This window comes from Phodopus roborovskii, unplaced genomic scaffold, assembly GCF_943737965.1.
Source record: "Phodopus roborovskii unplaced genomic scaffold, PHOROB, whole genome shotgun sequence".
NCBI lineage: Eukaryota > Metazoa > Chordata > Mammalia > Rodentia > Cricetidae > Phodopus > Phodopus roborovskii.
The window spans coordinates 28,047,062-28,066,013 of NW_026126525.1; the positions used below are offsets into that span (position 1 = coordinate 28,047,062).

The 18,952-nt window shown below is 42.1% G+C and overlaps 2 protein-coding genes across 3 annotated transcripts in view; both read left to right on the forward strand.

Annotated features, from left to right (window-relative positions):
* Nucleotides 1–5,046, forward strand: part of Usp46 (ubiquitin specific peptidase 46) — a 72,023-nt gene extending 66,977 nt beyond the window's left edge. For both annotated transcript variants that reach the window (XM_051198358.1, XM_051198359.1), the window contains exons 8-9: nt 1,047–1,125; nt 1,670–5,046. In XM_051198358.1, coding sequence (XP_051054315.1) covers nt 1,047–1,125; nt 1,670–1,771 — 181 coding nt within the window. In that variant the 3' untranslated portion in view covers nt 1,772–5,046. The remainder of the gene's footprint in view (nt 1–1,046; nt 1,126–1,669) is intronic.
* Ociad2 (OCIA domain containing 2) overlaps nt 1–18,952 on the forward strand; it is an 844,164-nt gene that overhangs the window by 201,445 nt on the left and 623,767 nt on the right. The gene's annotated exons all lie outside the window — the stretch shown is intronic.

Here is an 18,952-nt window from a genome sequence, read left to right on the forward strand (position 1 = left end):
CCTCTCTCCCCATTGTCCTTTTCTGGGGTTTCTTGGCCCCAGCTGCTCTGACTTCTGAATTAATTGGTGTATATTTGTTTTCTACTCCGCTGAACCGTCCATCACACAGTCACATGACTCCTCTACCCCACCTCCCCACCCCCAGGTCTCCCTCAAGGATCACACGTTTATTCAAGAGCTCTCCTTCTGTGGCTGCTTCTCAGCTTCCCCGGCACCCTCAGCACCCTGCTCTACTCTTCATGGCCCTTCTCCCATGTGTTTATGTGGTTGGTTTGTTTATAGCCTTTGGGACCGCACCCCACCCCAGGCACCTCTCTCTTTTGTACTATTATAACACAGTGCTTGCCCGGGTTTTATAGAACATGAGTTATTTGGCTGATAGTTTTTTTTTGTTTTTGCTTTTGTTTTTTGTTTGTTTGTTTGTTTGCTTGCTTTTGGTTTTTTTTAAGGTGGCTAAATTCAAAGCCCCAGAACTGTATCTGGATTGGGCTTTCTTGTCACATCAGGGCATGATAGAAGATACCACGTGAGAAAAGTGTACAAGAATGGGGAAGGGGGCCTGATCTCTATAACAAGCACACTCTCATGTGTGAGGAGGACCGAGATTAACTGAATAAGCCATAGACTTTGGGATTCACACTCAACCCCTAACACCAAGTCCCAAGAGAAAGGGGAGGTACTTTGTTTTGCTCAGTGTGTTTTCTGGTGTGTAGTGGGTGTACAGTAATTCCTAATGTTAACTGATTTTGAATCTATGCTTTCCCCATCGGGCCTCAGTTAACCCTCCCCCCATGACCAGCATGGTGCCAGTACCCAGGTGCTCTGTGAGAGTTGTTTACTTCTATAGAAACTAGTCCAAAGTTCTTTTAATTTGGGAACAGCATCTCTGTGGTGCCCAGGCTGGATCTGAGCTCATGCCTCAGCCTCCAATTGCGAGTGTGCTGGCTATACTTGAAGACATTAGATGTTTGCATTGATAATTGGAGTGTTATAAAGGAGGACATGTTTACCTAGTGACTTTCTTTCTCTCCTTCATTCTTTTCCAGTGGTCCTAACCGTGGACATTACATCACCATTGTGAAAAGTCATGGCTTCTGGCTATTGTTTGATGACGACATTGTAGAGGTGGGTATGCAGTCAGGTTGCTCTCCCATGGGCATAGGGTAGAAAAGGGAATTGGGGTGGGAACAGCTGTAAATGACACTTAAAATAGACCTGCTTTCTAGTAGTAAGGCAATATTTAGGTTATATCCATTTATTTCATGTATTGATACTTTTTTAAATAAGAGAATATTGTAAATTCTACCCTCAATGGTGGAAACTGTTTTAACCCACTAGGGTAGCATTTTAGTAGAATAGATACTAAAGGAAGTGAGTTCTGATGAACTGGAAAAATTGCAGTTATTCACAGACTTCCCAGATTACTGTCTGAAAGACAGACTTCCTAAGTTTTCTGAAGGGCATCTGTGGAAAGTTGTGGTTAGATGAAAGGGTTGGGATTTTTCTCCCTAGCAGTTTGCATCTGTCAAATCTCTAGAAACCATTTGCCCTCAAAGGTTCCTAATTGCATTTTTACACCAACTCATGTTTCTTACATTTTAGATTTTGCTTTCCCAGGAGTCTTAGGAAGTAATAACATTATTTTATTTTTTTTCCCCCTTCATTGCAGAAAATAGATGCTCAAGCTATTGAAGAATTCTATGGTCTGACGTCAGATATATCAAAAAATTCAGAATCTGGATATATTTTATTTTATCAATCGAGAGAATAACTTAGTGGAGCGTGGGACTAATGCAAGCGGGGAAATACTCAAAGCACTATAGCCTTGTTTCTCTGCAGACCTTCCTCTCCCCCACCGGTGGCCCACTGATGTAATCACCGATGCCCACTGGTCTGGCAGTGTTAAACTTCCTTCCCTCATGTTTTCACATGCAGCACTACTCCTGGATTTGTTCTGGTCTGAGGTAGAGTTTACTGCAGTCAGATTCTAGTCAGATTTATATGAATAACTTGTTAATTTGAAGATTGAGGTGAATGTGCTTGTTATGTCTGGCTAAGCTAGAGTGACATTTTCTGTAAATGTCACAGCCCATTTTGAGTGTTTGTTAGGTTTCTGGGGTCTCTTTTCCATGCATTCCTTTGATGTGTCCCTGGAAGTTCTGCTACCCATTGTTAGCTTGCCTGCCTTCTCTGATGGCAGGGGATAGATGTCCACCCATCAAGGTTACAACCATAGCTTTAAATCTGTGCAAGTGAAAATGTTTAAAAGTGAATGCTGTCCATGCAGAAATCTTCCTCCGCATTGGAACGGAGTGAAGCAAGGCTGTTGATGGTGGCCGTCATTTGCACCCAACAGTGCTTACCTAGCTGGTTGAATCCCAGGGGCTAGGACTATGGAGCTCAGGGCAGGCAAAGCCAAGGAGGAGATGCTTTTGCAGATAGTAAAAAGTTACTTATCTTTCTACCAAAAGCCAAGTTTCAGGAAAACAATGCAGTGCTGTTCGTTTTCAGTAACATTTTTTCTTCTGTCAGGTCCTATAGCTGTATTCTTCTCTTATCTGGCATTGCTAAGCTTTTCAAGCTGTCTTTCCAACCCTGCTGATATTTTACAGTCAGTGGTATCAGGGCTGAGATACCAGTTGGCTGCCTCTGGCACATCTCTCTCTTTAGCCAGTTAATACCAACATCCTTCCTAGATGAGGAAGATGAATCAGAAACTCGGTTCACCTTGACGACCATCAGCAGATTGTATAGTATTATTATTTTTTTAACATACTCAGTCTGTTTACGGGGGCACTGGTGAGTTCCAGGGCTAAAACAAAACTCTCCCTGAAGGGAATGCTGGAGTTAGTGCAGTGTGAGATGAGTCACAGGAAGTGTTAGGGGGTGGGTGGAGAGGTGAACAAGATGGCGGCTGTTTCTCTGGCTCAGATTCCCTAGAATGCTTGACAAGACAGTTTCCCTGGAGAACCTCACCTCACTATTTTCCCCTATTGTTATGTGTGTATTTATTAGAACATTTGGATATTGGTACCTTTTATTAAAAGGGTTGATTTGATATTTTATTGTTGAGTTAATCTTAGTTTTCCTACAAATACTATGAGTCATAGATCTTGGTTTCCTTTGGGATGTCAGTTGACTTCCATACACTATAATATACTGTGAATGTGTTATGTTGTGATCTGATACATCAGCGAATGAACATGCAAACTCTTGGCATAATGTGAACTAAAACTGTATCTGAAAATGTCAGTGGCCATTTTGCAACAATGAAGAGGATAGCACTTTATCTAGGTGAAAACTGGACTTTTTCTTTTTGAAATATCTTGAACTGTTTATGGCTCAGAACTTAGGCATGCTGACATTTCATTTGCTCATGCTTGAAGGGAGATGTTTCACTCTTCACTGTAGAAGACGGAACAGGGTTATTTCATGTAATTGTCTCATGCGAGTGGCAAAAATGGACCTTGCTTTGGTTAGAGGCAAATGGATATTTATAAATACTTTGTCTCCCCCCCCCACCTCCATGAAGCATATTTATTAATTACTTACCTTAGAGGTGAACCTTTATTCTTTAAAAAGAGGCACTTTCTAAATGAAAGTGATTGATGGAGGGAATGTTTGTACCATATAGAGCCTATATATTTGAATGTGGGTTACAAAGGTTAAGAAAATGGTTACTGGTTTCTAATATATTTGGGACTGATCATAGAACAAAAACTATTAAAATTACCTTTGAAACAACTCTTGAAGCTACTTTATTAGACTAAAAAATGTTTCAATTGGGAGCCTCAAATGCTGTCGTAAGGTTCAGCACATTCTTCTCTTCTCTTCTTTCTTTCTTTCTTTCTTTTTTCTTTCGTGAGCTTGTAAAGTTTTCCCCAGTAATATAACCTAAGTCATTGCTTTTAATAGAAAAGATAAGTTTAAATTCAGTATTCATGAAGAAGTTTTTGGAACAGAAAGAGATAAGCATGGAAACTATTGTACTGACTTTCTGTTGGTTTCAATGCAGGGAAAAAAAGATTGGAGAAGACCAAATACGAATCTCCATCAACACGCCCATCCGTTTTTAAAATGTAGGACTGTCTTTTTCAGTAAAAACAAACTTGAGGCAGCTGTGTTCCACCTCCCTCCCCCATACACCATCATATTTCTTTTCATAGAGAAATCATGTTCTAACTTGCCGTCCCTGGTTCCTAGCATAAGGCAGGGAGTGACAGTGGTGATGGGCCACATGAGACCACTCCAAGGTCACAGTGATAGCACAAAGACCCAGCAACAGTCCCCCAGACGGGGGTTTGTGTGTTCTTTCTCCAGCAGGAGTGGGTAAACCTGCTGCGTTTCTCTTAATTTCTCTAATTGCTGGGTATTTAAAAAGAAATGACAGTGTCTTTAAAAAGACTTAAAAAACTTTTTTTTTTTTTTTTAAAAAAAAGATGAAATGTTTGTTTTATTGGTTACTTGCTAGCTTAACATCTAGATTATGGTACAGTATGCTAAAATCTTTTGTTTCAAAGCAAATTTTAGTAAAATGGTGACATGTATAGTGCTGTTACATTGATATGTTTTTCCATTCCAAGCCATCATCAGGTTGACTGGCTTGAAAAGAGCCAGGAATAATGCAATCAGGGTGTCAGTCTGAATAGGATGCCATTCCCATGTGGTTTAATGTCCGGTTATATTTTGGACTTAGCATAAGATGGAAATTGTCCCTGTGCATTTGTTCTCAAGGGTACCCTTAATCTCATGGGCATGTCTAACTCGGAAAGTGTGTTCTAACTGGCACATAAGGCTTATTTTAGATACTGGAGTGTAGCTTTATTATGAATGGATTTTATCTTTCAAACATTTCATTTTGATCAATTTTGTATATTCATGTGTATTAAAATATCGTGCACTAAATGTTCTCTCCTGGTTTGCTGTTACCTGGTCAAGGCATTGGCCAGCACCATTGTGATTAGCTCATGCGAATGGCATGGGCCAGAGAAAATTATTGCCTATTTTTCTGCCTAATTAAACTTCTGTTCTCTAGTATTACATTAACTTATTTTTGGCTCCTATTTCTGTAACCAAAACAATTATTGTATGTGTGTGGCATCCACTTGATTTTGTTGCTTAAAAAAACAAACAAACAAAACAAAACAAAACAAAAACAAAAAACCTTGTAGTTTTTATTTAAAGTAATCTGTATCTTAGTTTGTTCTTTTTAGTGTAACCAACTCAAGCACTTTAAGCAATGCTGTCAGTCTCGTGAGATCTCAGTCACTTTAACTCTCTAGAAGAAAAATTTATAAAATAGGATTTCTCTTCCTAGAGAGCCACATATAAGTAAGTACTGTTCACATGTGGCCTTCAGGTCCCTGACATCACCAGTGAGTTCCCTGTGCAGACAATCATTCTGAACTAAATCTTGAAAATGGGAAAGGAGATCCTGCTTGTTAGGTTAAGGAAAGGTATCAGCTCAGTTGAGGCTGGTGAAACCCATGTCCTGGACACAATGCACTTAATTTTGTATAACAGAAGCCAGAAACTGCTACCAAGGAAACAGTACACTGTGAAAACCGGTGTCAAGAATGTGGGTACCAGCTAGTTAGACTTCACAGTAAGCTCCTTGTGCGGGATCTTATTAGTTATAATATGCTATTCCTAAAACAAGGATATGGCTCCCGGCTCTGGGGTCCCATCAGCACTGGTTTCCAGGAGTAGGAATGTGTTCCTAGATCTGGACCTTCTGGCCTGATTTGTAGAGACCCTGCCCTTAAAAATATAAGCCAGATGCAGTCCACATTCTACCCACATTCATGAGTTCAGGCCCTTCCCTGTGGTCAAGAGTAAAGCCCCCATGTGTGGACTGGAAATTGTGACCTGAGTCCTTGGCTAGGCCTCAGCATGGAAAGTCAACCCTGCAGTCCGGGAGCAGGGGCTCTGGATAACTGTAAGTCTCCCTGTTCCTGCATCTTCAGTGGGGTTCATGTGCTTGAACCTTTCTGAGCCAAGCAAGCTGTTGGGGAAACACTTGACTTTCAAGACAACCAGAAGAATAGAGGACTTTCTTGGGAATAGGATTGTCTTTCCTATACTTTGTTGTCTTCCTCTGTCAAGTGGGCTTCAAGTGTGGCGTGTTGCTACAAGCCACTCAGATAACTATTTCTGGAGAATGCAAAGCCTCCCTCTTCATTCAATGCTCTTCTGTTTTCATTAATGCTCAAAACAACTCTACAGGGCTGGAGAGACTGCTCTGTTCAATGGCCTATGAAGTAGGCCTATGAAGTACATCCGAAGAACCTGTGTAACTGCAGGTGAATAAAAGCAGGAGTTCTGATGAACAGTCAGGTTAAGACTCATTGTTGCTTAGCTTCTAGTCTTGGGTACCCTGCTACAATTTGGGTTTGGTGCCCTCCCTTTTAAGGGACTGAGATTGAACTCAGGCCTTATGTATCATCAGCAGTTACTGTACCACTGAGCTACAGCCCATATCTGAAAGTCAGATAGGACCCAGGGCACAGATGCTTAAGGGGCACAAACACAGCTGTAAAGTTACAAAACTATTAATAGTTAATTGCTCAAAGAAGTCAAGCCTTAAGGCCCTCTGGCATGTACACACACCACACACACGCACACCTCCACACACACACCTCCACACACACATACACACCTCCACACACACCCCTACACACCACAAACCACACACCTCCACACACACCCAAACACCACACACACACACCTCCACACACACCCCTACACACCACATATCACACACCTCCACACACACCCCCACATCACACACACACCTCCACACACACCCAAACACCACATACACACACCTCCACACACACCCACACACACCACACACATAAGCACACACACCACACACACATCATACATACATACACCTCCACACATACACACCACATCACACAACCTCTCCAGAGTGGATAAGAATCAGCTCTTCATCTGGAGAAAACTCTAACACACAGAGACCTACAGCATTTTCTCGATTCTTACAAGAACCCCCAGGCTTAGAGACAACACTAAAAATGAGGTGAGAAAGAGAAACTCCCTGCTGACAGGTGAGAGCTAGCTTGAGAAGCTGTACCTCAGATGCTGTCAGGGGCTGGCCTGCTGCTAAGAGCTAGGCCATGGGGTCTTCTTGCTTGCCACAAGCAATCTCACAGAACAGCATCCTTGGACAAGGTCACTCTGTGACCATGATGAAGCCAGACAAGAAACATGTCAACTTCATAATTTTCTCTAAGTACTGGCAAGAACAAGGTCACTGTAAATAGTAAAATGCTAGCATTGCTCCCTGAGTCTGAGTAAGGGGGTGGGGCTGCTATTTTACCAATTCCCACTGTATCTCCTCTTGCATCTGACCCAGATAAGAGTAGCAAGATATACAAAGGATCATTTCTTCTTCCTGATGGTACCCAATCCTGAAAAACCATTGTTGCCCTCCTCCAGGGTCCCAGCCAAAACCCCAGGGTCCTGCATGACACATGGTCTTTGGGGCAGTGAGTGCTGGACTTACCACAACACCATAATTGTGTGTGTAGTCTGGCTAGAGGGTGAAGACAAGAATGGGCTGGAAGAAGAGGTAAGCCATTTCCTGTGCCTTGCTGGTCTGTGAGCAGGAAGGAAAAAAAGACTACAGAGTAAACTATGAATACAGAGATTCTTGTCTAAGGGATTGGTTGTATTGGTCCAGACACCAAGTCTTCCAACTTTAAGCAAATAATGACTTTAGTACTCCCTACCCTGTAGCAGGAGAGTTATGATGTATAGAAAGTGCATTGGCATGAGCCTCCACACCCACACTTGGAGTCCCTTTGGCTCAGATGTGTCTGTTCAGAACCTTTGAATATGCTGAGGCACCAGAATCCCCACTGAAGGATCTCAACCCCAAGCGGGGACTTGAGAGCCTTCCCTGTGGAGGCTATTTCAGAAATCCCACCCAGCCTCAGGAGAGACAGTCCCAGTCTCTGATCTTATTGTGCACACTTAAAAACTTTCCCTGACCAGGAGCTTGAACTTGGATTGGGAGGTGACTGTAGGGCCGACTCAGAACACACGTGTAGGGTCTGGTGCCCTCTAGTGAGAATGGCCTAAAACACCCCCAAGCGTTCTTAGAAGAGCAGTCACACAGGAACTCGCTTTTGTTCAGACAGTTTGTCTATGGATTTTCTGCTAAACAAAACCCCAAACTAGAACATCAATCCAATGACTGCTGATGTGAAAACAAGCTGAGGCTGAAGTCAGGTCACTCTTATCTTCCCACAGAATAAGGTGATGGAGCAAGAGACCCTTGAGAGGGCAGTGGGTTCATGGAGTCCATGTCGTACTTGCGTCTCATGAGGCTGTTAAGAGAAATGCATGCATGGTATGGATGGGGTCTGAAGCTCAGTGAGCTGAGATGGAAAAGTGAGAGACAATGATTCCACTCTGTGGAGGATGCAGTCACCACCGGAAGTCCTCCACCATTGCAAGTCCTCTGGCAAAACAAGAAGCTACACAACTTCCATTTAACTTGTTAATGTTACAAAGAAACAACCTCCTGGTGGAGGAGGGAAGGAAGGAAGGGAGGGAGGAGAGAAGGGGAGGGGGAGGGATAAGAAATGATGGAAGGCTTATATCAAAGACCTATGGGCTACTCATATTTTAGGAAGTGTTTGGAGACAGCCCAAAGTAAACCCCTAAAAGGGAACATAGCACAACTGCAATCCCGTCCTGCCCAGGGCCAAGAACTGTTTTTTGCTGTTCAACCTTCTGATACATTGCTCTACAATCTATGGGACTTTGCTACCAAAAATTATATGATGAGCCGGTGAGACTGTTTAGTGGGTAGAAGTGCTCGCCTCCAAGTCTGACAACCCATGTTAGATCCTTGCGGTCCATAAGATAGAAGGGAAGAGCTGTTTGCTCCAAGTTGTTTTTGACCTGCACACACACACACACACACACACACACACACACACACAAACACACGCACACACGCACACACACACACATGCACGCACAAGCACACACACAGATATTCATACACAGCATACATATCCACACACAGACAGATGAACACGTGCATACACACAGACAAAAATGCATAAATGCATGCATGCACATACAGAACTCAGTGTATACACACACGCACGCGCGTACACACACATACACACACTTAGAGTATATAAGACCTTCTGTACAGTGGTACAGAAGAAACTGTTTACTGTTGTAGAATTTCTGACAAATTGATTTGCCAGAAACTTTGGAACACTCCTACTACATTATTTTTGCCAGAGACATTTATTTGTCACTGTGTCTGCTAATTCTAGGCCATGTAATAGGACTCTGACACATGAGCCTCATAACTTGTCTCTTCTCTGTGTGCAGACATGGTGGGGGAGCGAGGCATCCATCAAAAAGTCTGCAGTGATATTCTTCACAGGAGCTGTGAAGAAGCGAATAGTGAAAGTGTGAGAATATTCACCAAAGACCTGCGAAGCTCAGCTGAAGGGAACAGGGGCAAAGAACATGCTATTCCTCCTAGGCGGGACTAGTTAGTGACTTCTGTCACATGAAGATTTAGAAGAAACTGCCTCATGAAATTTATTTTAAAAACAGACTTCAGGGAAAAATATACTTTACTTATAAGGAAACTTTCATATTATGGGGAATTAAAACTGTATAAAGATAGGCTAGAATACAGAATGAGGCTGAACCCACAGTGACTGAAGTTCTTGTTGGGGTCAGAGCCAGGCATCTGGAAGGCTCAATATTCTGGGCTCAAACACCAATTGCCACCATGCTAATTAAAGAGGAAACAGTTTAAAGGAAAGAAAGAAAGAAAGAAAGAAAGAAAGAAAGAAAGAAAGAAAGAAAGAAAGGAGACCTAGGCAATGTGGCCATATTGGGAAAGAGAACTATAAAGGGGCCCAGTGACCCCCAAGTCTCTCTTCCAGCATGGTGACTTGATGTGTAGGTCTGAATTCAGGGCAGGGGGCGTGTGTGGATAGGCAGGCTTGGTCAAGGTGTGCTTCTGCCCGCTGTGGTCTTGCCTCTGCTGAGGGGTCAGAGTTGTGTGAAATCTCCTCTTGGGGGCAAGTTCCTCCTGGGATTGGGACTGCAGCCTTTCCCTTTTCCAGCTGGGGGCCCCCGAGGGATATTCAGTTCCTTGGTCCGTTTTCTCCCCAACAGCAGTGCCTCTCCTTTAAAATATCTTCCGTCCTGTCAGGAGGTTGCAGCACCACACGGGGGCGGCAAGCAGCCAACTTCCCACAGACTGAAAAGGTGATTAGAAAGGACTAGAAAGTCACCCGAATATCAGGCGTTGACATCTCAGGCTTTCTAGAGGAACATACGAGACATGAATGTAGCCCAGATGACATCTAACTCTAGAGAATTAGCCACTTATCTGTCATCCCTCTTAATCAAAGCTGCAGTAGATGGTGTGACCGCATCGCTCTAGAAAATTTAAATGAAAATATAGTTATGAGTATAATTTTATGTGCATTTTTGCAAAAGTGAATACTTTTACATAAATCATGCCCCTCTTCTAGGGTTTTCATCTTTCCAATTGCCCCTTGATTTTCTGATTTTTTTTTTTTTTTTTTTTTTCAAAAGAATGGGGTCACACGCCTGGACAACGTGCAGAGTGAGACCTGAGAACACTCTGTCCTAAATGGCTTCTCTTTATCAAACCCCTCCCCTCAGAGCTCAGGGAACCCTGTGGAAGACGGGGAGGAAAGAGTGGAAGGGCCATTGGGCTTGGGAACAACAAGGAAACAGGGCCTCCCAGGCACAACAGGACCGACTCACACATGAACGCACAGCAGCACGCACAGGGCCCGTGCAGGGCCAAGTCAGACGGGGTCTTAGTGCTGGGAGGGAAATGCGCCCCCGTTCTAAGCAAGACGCCATCTCCAACTGACAACTGCTTGCGAAGAAAGAAGTAGGTTTCTCTAATGAAGTCTCACTGGATATATAAACCGCACTTAGAGCAGGCCCCATGCCTAGCAGTAGATGACCAACACAAAATGAACTCAGTAGTATTTTTGTAGATTTTTTTTTTTTTTTGCCTTATATTGCTTTGTTTGGGTTCTTTTCTTTTTCCTTTCTTCCCTCCCTCCCTCCCTCCCTCACCCCCTGCTTTTCTTTCTTTCTTATCCTCACCGGTGTTTATTGTGTATATCACGGTTTTCAATTTTGTGTTTTTATGGTGTGTGTGTGTTTCTTTTGCCGTCTACTCTGGTTTGATTGTGGGTTTCTTTTTTCTTTTGCTTGTTTGTTTTCCAGCGGAAGGGATTGTGGGTAGGTGGAGAGGTGAGGGGGTGGGGTCCTGGGAGGAGATTTCAGATGGGAAACTGTGATCAGAATATATTGTATAAATATTTTATTTCCATTTTAAAAAAAGGATGGAGTCAGACTTGATGGTTTGCCCCAACCTTTCCCTGTGGTGCTTTACCTCACTGCACATCATCTTTAGATTTCATAGATCACTGGATGATGCTAAAGAACGCCAGAACAGAAGGGAGTTCCTGATGATGGACCAGATTTGCTTGCAAGGTTTTCCGAGTTGGTATCATCTAGAGTGAGAAGGAGGGTGTGGTGGAGATGCTGCACTGAGGCAGCTCCTCTACACTGTGATGCTCCACATAGGAAGAAGTGGTGTGAGCTCTCTGGTGTGTGCTTGTATGTGTGCACTGGTGTGTAAGCATACATGTGCACACATATGCAGAGGCCAGAGGATAACGCTAGGTGTCTCTCTCTCTCAATGTCGCTCCCCCTTCCTTTTTGGGGGGGCCCCTGCCGGTGCCCTACAGCGAAGTGAACCACACAGAGTTAAGAATGACATCCTGAGGCAGACTGACTTGTCAACCTGGATCAGACTTCGGGGAATCTAATAGCAGGTGGTTTATTCTCAATGTACTTAAGTCCAGTACAATTTAGGGGGGGAAATGTTTCCTGGCATAATACAATTCCCACCACATAAAGAAGCATACTTACTTTGAAACTCAACTCAGAGTGTATGTCATTTCCTCCAGAAAGATGCATATCTAGAGATAGGCTACCTGTATTAGCTAAGGGCCTAAGGGTCTAGTCTGGTCTGGATCATACAGATAGTGTAGAAGTTATTTGGGCTGTTAGTCACCTCTGGTCCTGGTGGTTGGAGCTAGAGGGAGCCTCTGGCTATTGGGATCATTTAGACTACTAGCCACCTCCTGTCTCGGTTTTAAGAACTTGATATGGCCTGGCCCATCAGATAACACAGCTCACCAGGCTGTTCTCAGTTTTCTGGGTAGAACAGGTTTTTTCATCTTTCCCATTGAGAATACATTTCCAATGTCTTTCTTATGTGCTTAACATTCCAGGTTTCGCTGGAGGACTTCTGGCATTCCTGTGTTGGGAAGCCTGTTAGTCTTATTTGAATATTTTGTGCAAACACTCACATAAAATTTAAAAATAAATAAAAACGAAACTATTTTAAATTACTGATGAGGACTGAACCCTCTGGAGCCTTCACAGTCACAGAGATATGGTTTACTGAGGTGCCACTCAATACAGTGCAGGTGACAATCGTGGTTAGTCGTTACAGCTGTTAACCTGAGCTAGCTCACTGGGTTCCTGTAACCTGGAGAGACCAGGTAGGGAAGGATTCGCTGTGAGGGAAACAATGAAACTGTGGCTGTATCTGGGCAGATGTGTCTCCTGATTGGACAGGCTGTTTGGAGAGAGGGGACCAAGGGCCTTCCTGCTGTATCACAACTTCCAATGGTCAGAATGCCTCTTCGTGGTTAAAGACCCTTGAAGCTCCCTCAACTCTCTCATCAACCCAGGAACCAAGAGCCACTCCAGAGCCACTCAGGGGTCTCATGGGCTCGTCTATGGAACAAACCGCCTTTGGTTTCCCCTAGTCACAGTCAGACAAATTATTAAACATTTTCTTTGTTTGCTTTTCTTTCTTTCTTTTTTTTTTTTGAGACACACAATCTTGGGTCAATGTGAAAAACACAGCTCTCCCTCAAACAGGGTAAGAGATGGTTTATTATGGAACCAAGTGTGAGTGACTCTGGCCTGGCTTGGGAACACAAATTTAAGTTATCTCAGATTGCATGTTTCAAGCGGCAACCGTTTCATGAAGTTTTTATAGTAACAGAACCAAGAAAGTCATAGATCAAACATTTTCGTGTGTGTGTGTGTGTGTGTGTGTGTGTGTATCTTTGGGTTGGCAAACCTCAGCTGGGAAATCTCAGCTGTAGCCCTCAGATACTACCTCATGTATTCTTAGCTTTTGGGTTGCTGGAAGCTCAGGTCTGTTTGGACATTCCAAAGGATTTACCTAATAGTCACAAGGAGGTTTGGTCAAGCATAGAGTCAGGCAGCAAATGGATACTAAGAGCTAAGACAGCTCAAGATCGTTAAGACTCTGGGTCTATAATTTTAGCCCTCTACAATCAGTGAATTCCTAAGTAACCAATCAATCTTGTACAGTTTAACATGAGTATGGGCCTATCCTGAGAACTTCAGTTAACACTTGTATGTGGCTCAAATTCACAGTCCTCCTATCTCTATCTCTTAAGTGCTGGGGTCACTGCTCTATTATTTTGAGATAGCGTCCCACTAAGTTAAACTCGAGTTCAAAGGATCCTCCTGCCTCAGCTTCCCAGGTGGTATCACTGCACACAGACAAGACACTGGGTTTTAAAAGTACAGTTGAGTAGGGTGGTGGTAGTACACACCTTTAATCCCAGCACTCCAGATGCTGATGGGTCTCTGAGTTCAAGGCCAGCCTGGTCTACAGAGCAGGACTACACAGAGAAACCTTGTCTTGAAAAACCAAAATAAATAAATAAATAAATAAATAAATAAATAAATAAATAAATAAGAGTTGACAAGAAATATAATACAAAACCATCTCTCTCTCTCTCTCTCTCTTTCTTGCCATTTTTGTTGCCACTGACTTATACATGCATTTTTTTTGGTAAAATTACAAAAATGAATGGCAATCATGATTATAGTTAAAATTTTAGACTACTCTGTCAAATAGAGTAAAGGCAATAAAGTTCCCTTTACTTAATCCATCTATGTTTCTCTCCCAAATGAAAGTTTGCAAAAGGCCCTTACAAAATTCCTTCCTTGAGCACACATGTCTGTGTATGCACCACACATGTCAGCACTCAAACTGACTTTTAAAACTAACACCATTAAATTTTCTTCTGCAGCTTGCTTTTCTCCCCAGTGTGATAGTTTTGAAGCTCTTTCAATTCCATTAAAATAAAAAAAAAAAAAAAACAAACACGGATGGTCCATAATTTATTTAAAGATCACTTGTAGCTCTTTTTTTTTTTTTTTTTTTTTTTTGGTATTACAAGCAACCTTACTGTATTTTTGTACAAACATCTTTCAAGGAACAAGATTTTTTTTTTTTTTTAAACTTGTAACTTTCCTCCACCAAGCATGAAGGATTTACACTAGTAGGCATAGAAGGGAACATTGTATCCATGCATGAGTGTGAAGTTAGCCAGAAAAATGTAATTGGGGAAGTTGGAGGGACTCATTAAATCTTTTGGACCAAGAGCTCACATGGAAACCCAGCACCATTAGGTTTTATTGTATGCCAAGAGTCTTGTGTACGGTCCATGTTTGTTGATATGTACAACTGGTCACCCAAGTGTGGCAAACAGACATACTTTTGAGTTTGCTAGAAGACAGTATCATTTGCTTACTGTCTGTCCCCATCTGGTGCATGGAATTCTTTTTTCTCAAGTTTCCTACGCCTGAGAGACGCTTGAAAGTTGATAGTATATTTTTCCACTGTTGCCCTTTCAACAGGCTCTAGAATTTCCAACAGATCCTATTGTGAAACCAGTCTTCCTGATGAAATATTCCTCTTGCTTTGTAGTTGTTTAGTAATCAGTGCCAAAGTCACACCACAGACATTGTAAATGAAACAAAATTTACTTTTGCTTTTTCATGTGCCTATTTTTGAGATTAAAAGGTATAAGTTTAAAAGTTGAAGGACAGGTCTTGGGAAGAATAGACCACCAGTCTAAAGCTCCTGATGAGAGATGATAGCTCACCTCACTTTAGGTTTAAGGACTCTTACATAATCTTTTGTTTGTCAGACAATCTCTGTGCCATGGCATCCTAAGGGTAGATTTGCTCTGAAACTCTGAGAGGAGCCAAAGGCACCATTATCAGAGTCTAGAATTCAGACTATGTCCAAGGCAATGGGTAACTGACATGACTGTGCCTCAGAATAGCTGGGGGCTTTTACCACTACGACCACCATCACCTACAGCAAAGATACCATGACCGTCACTACAATAACCACCAACAACACTATGTATAACACTACCAACACCAACAATATCAACACCACCAACAAACTATTAATTCCATTAACACCAAAGACAACACCACCAACACTAATGCCAGCATCAAGAATCACTACTACCACCAAAACCACTACTACAACAATCGCCATTATCACCACCAAAATCAATGTAACCAGTACCACCAAAGCCAACAACAATGCTAACCTGCACCACCAGCACCCACACCACCAACACAGCCTCACTGTTTGTCTCAACATCTCCTGGACTACAGAGTTTTGGTGTGCTCATTCTTTATTGTTACAATGGAAACAAGTTATCACGGAGTTGATAATGATCACAACAGTGGTGTGGCATCTAACATTTACGTTGATGGTGCTCTCAATAATTATTGTGAAGCCTTGGAAACCGGACACACTATGTTAATAGATCAATTACAATAAACTAACGAGTGCATGGTCATTCTTTCATTCACAAGGCTTACTCCTCTATCTTCAAGATGTGTCAACAGCAGAAGCATCCCTCCACATCCACTACCAACTTTCGAGCCCAAGCCATCTTTTGCTCTTTCTGGGTCTGACTGTCTGTTTTTGATTCATTCAATACATCCCTAGAATGGCAGCTTAAGGGACTTCTTTTATATTTCACTTTGATAGTTCATAAGCCAAACCAATAGTGGAAAGCCAATGACCATAGATGGAAACTTCTGAAGCCATGAACTATGTTTCCTCCTTCCAAGCAGCTTCTCTTGGGTATTCCTCATAGCTACAGTAACAAAACAATTACAAGTAGAGTATGTGTACTTGGCATATGTACTGGCTAGTTTTATGGCAACTTGACACAAATTAGAGTTATCTGAGAAGAAGGGAACTACAGTTGAGAAAATTCCTTCATCAGGTTGGCCAATAGGCAAGTCTGTTGTCTTGATTAATGCCGGAAGTGGTTTGGCACAGGTGGTGACACTCTTGGGCAGTTGGTTCTAGGTTGTATAAGAAAGCAAGCTGAGCAAGCCATGAGGAGTGAATCAGTAAACACTGTTCCAGCCCTGGCTGACCTCTAAGCACTCCAGTGAAATAGACCCTTTCCTCCCTAACTTACTTTTGGTCATGGTGTTTTATAACAGCAATAGAAACCTAACTGAGATTACACTAACTCCTATACTTCCACATGACTCCAGAAGTTGTTGTTTTGTATTTTAAGGTTTTGTTTTGTTTTGTTGGCAATAAGAGAAACTAAAATGTAGGTTTTCAGAAACTTTAAGATATTTTGTTATTTGAAACATTTCTGGTCTCTTAGGCATAGAAAGCAAGTGTGCTAATATTTATAAAGCTAGAGAAATGGGTTAAATAATTCCATTCAGGATTCTTGGTAAAATGATAAGCTACCATTGGTAACATGTGCTGTAAAATCCCACATCAGCTAGAACATGTTGCTTCACAGAAGAACCAGTGTTCCCGAAGCACCAGGAGACAAATCAGCACAGAATATCCACAGTCAGTGTGCTGATGGGCGAGTGTCTGGGTCCTAGATGACTCCCAAATTCTGTGTACTGTTCTTACACAGTTGGAGGACATGAATAAATAGTAATTTTAGTGAAGAAATGCAGAATAGTTGGCAAGATATTGCAGAGGTCCCTTGTGTTCTTCACATAGTTTCAACTTTCAACATCCTCCAAAGCCTCAGTATGTTCGTTTGTTAACACTGAGAAACCAATGTTGCTGTATTTTTACTTTAACTAAACTTCCATACTTTATTCTGGCTTCCCCACTAAGGAGCCCTTTCTGTCTTGTGGTGCAACCCAGGAAACACTATTACATTTAGTGGTCATATCTTCCTCGTCTTGCTTACTCTTGAGACAGTTTTGCATTTCTTCCCCTGTCTATCATGCTTATTTATTTATTTTTTTTTTTGACAGTTTATAGTATTATTTGGGAATTTTATGGAATGTCCTTCAGTTTGGGCCGGTCCGGGTTTTTTGTTTGTTTGTTTGTTTTCCCCTGCTCCCCTGCTGTGAATTTTAGAAATTCTACAGAGGCAAGATGCTCTTCTCACAGCATTGAATCAGGAGGGCTTACTATCAAAATGTTGTCACTGATGACTGGTTAGTTGAATCTGTAGCATTAGCTGGCCTGGTACTTGCTATATATATAGTTCAGGCTGAACTTGAACTCACAGAGATCCGCCTGTCTCTGCCTCCCAAATTCTGGGATTAAAGACACGTGTCATCATACCCTATAAAATGTTTTATATTTCTTATTCTATGTTCAGTTTTTTGAAATAAATCACCAAGTCTAACCCATATGTGGGTAAGTGTAGAGATAAATGGTTTGTAGTATATGTATTCATTTTATGATTTTAAACTTTAGTTTTTTTCTTTCTTTCTTTTCAGTTATTTGGGATGGAGTGGTTCTATTCTTTTAAATCACATCAGCCCCAGCCTGAATGTCTCCTAATACTGATAGCAAGTGCCTTGGTGTGACATCACATTTCCTAGCTGGTTCACAGTTGCCGCACACACCTTTAACCCTAGCACTTGTACTTGGGAGACAGAGGCAAGCCGGTCTCTGTGAGTTTGAGGCCAGCCTTGTCTATATAGCAAAGTGCCTTCTGTGATGTCACATTTCCTAGCTGGTAAAGGATGTGCTGGGAAAATCATTTGTGCTGAAGATACTTTGGATTTGATGAAAACAGACTATTCACTCACTTATTTAATAAATGCGTATTAACTCAGCGTGTGGCACGTGCTGCACATGGGAATCCACAGTGCTGTGGATTGGTGGCCTCATCTTACAGTTTGGTGTGGGAGAATAAATATGACCACAGTCATTTGTTAAGAGTCCACTGCAAGCTAAACATGGGGCTGGGTGTCTGTGCTCATCAAGAAATCATTTTGACAGTTCTGCAAGTAAATCTTCACTACCCCTAGATTATTCAAGGTTAAAATTGATTTGAAAATCTATATCTTATACCTGTGTAGTTTAAAAACTCACACAGCACCAAAAGCTTCCTGATGAAACACAGGCATTCATCATTCTTAGATGCGCACTAACCGAGAACCTCTATCTTGGTTAGTATTTTATTTCTGTGGTGAAATACCATAACCAAGGCAAATTATAAAATGAAGCATTTAATTGGGGGCTTGCTTACAGTTTTAGAGGGTTTGTCCATGTTTGTCACAGTGGGAAGCAGACAGGCATGGTGATAGAGCAATAGCTGAAAGCTTTATATTCTGATACACAGGCAGAGAGAGAGAGAGAGAGAGAGAGAGAGAGAGAGAGAGAGAGAGAGAGAGAGAGAGAGAGAGAGCACCTGTAAAGAGCTTTTGAAACTTCAAAGCCCACTCCTAGTGACACACCTTCTCCAACAAGGTCACATCTACTCCAACAAGGCTGAACCTCCTAATTCTTCCCAAGCAGTTCCACTAATTAGGACCAAACATTTAAACATATTAACCTATGGGGACCATTCTCATTCAAACTATCACAGCATCTTTCATGTGGGCTTTGTGTCCTCAATGCCTAGAGTCCAGTGCTGGATGGACTGCTCTTAGACGCATGATCTCACCTCTTATTCTTCTGGAGAAAGATACATCAACACATCAAGCAATTCCAAGGTAGGATGATGAA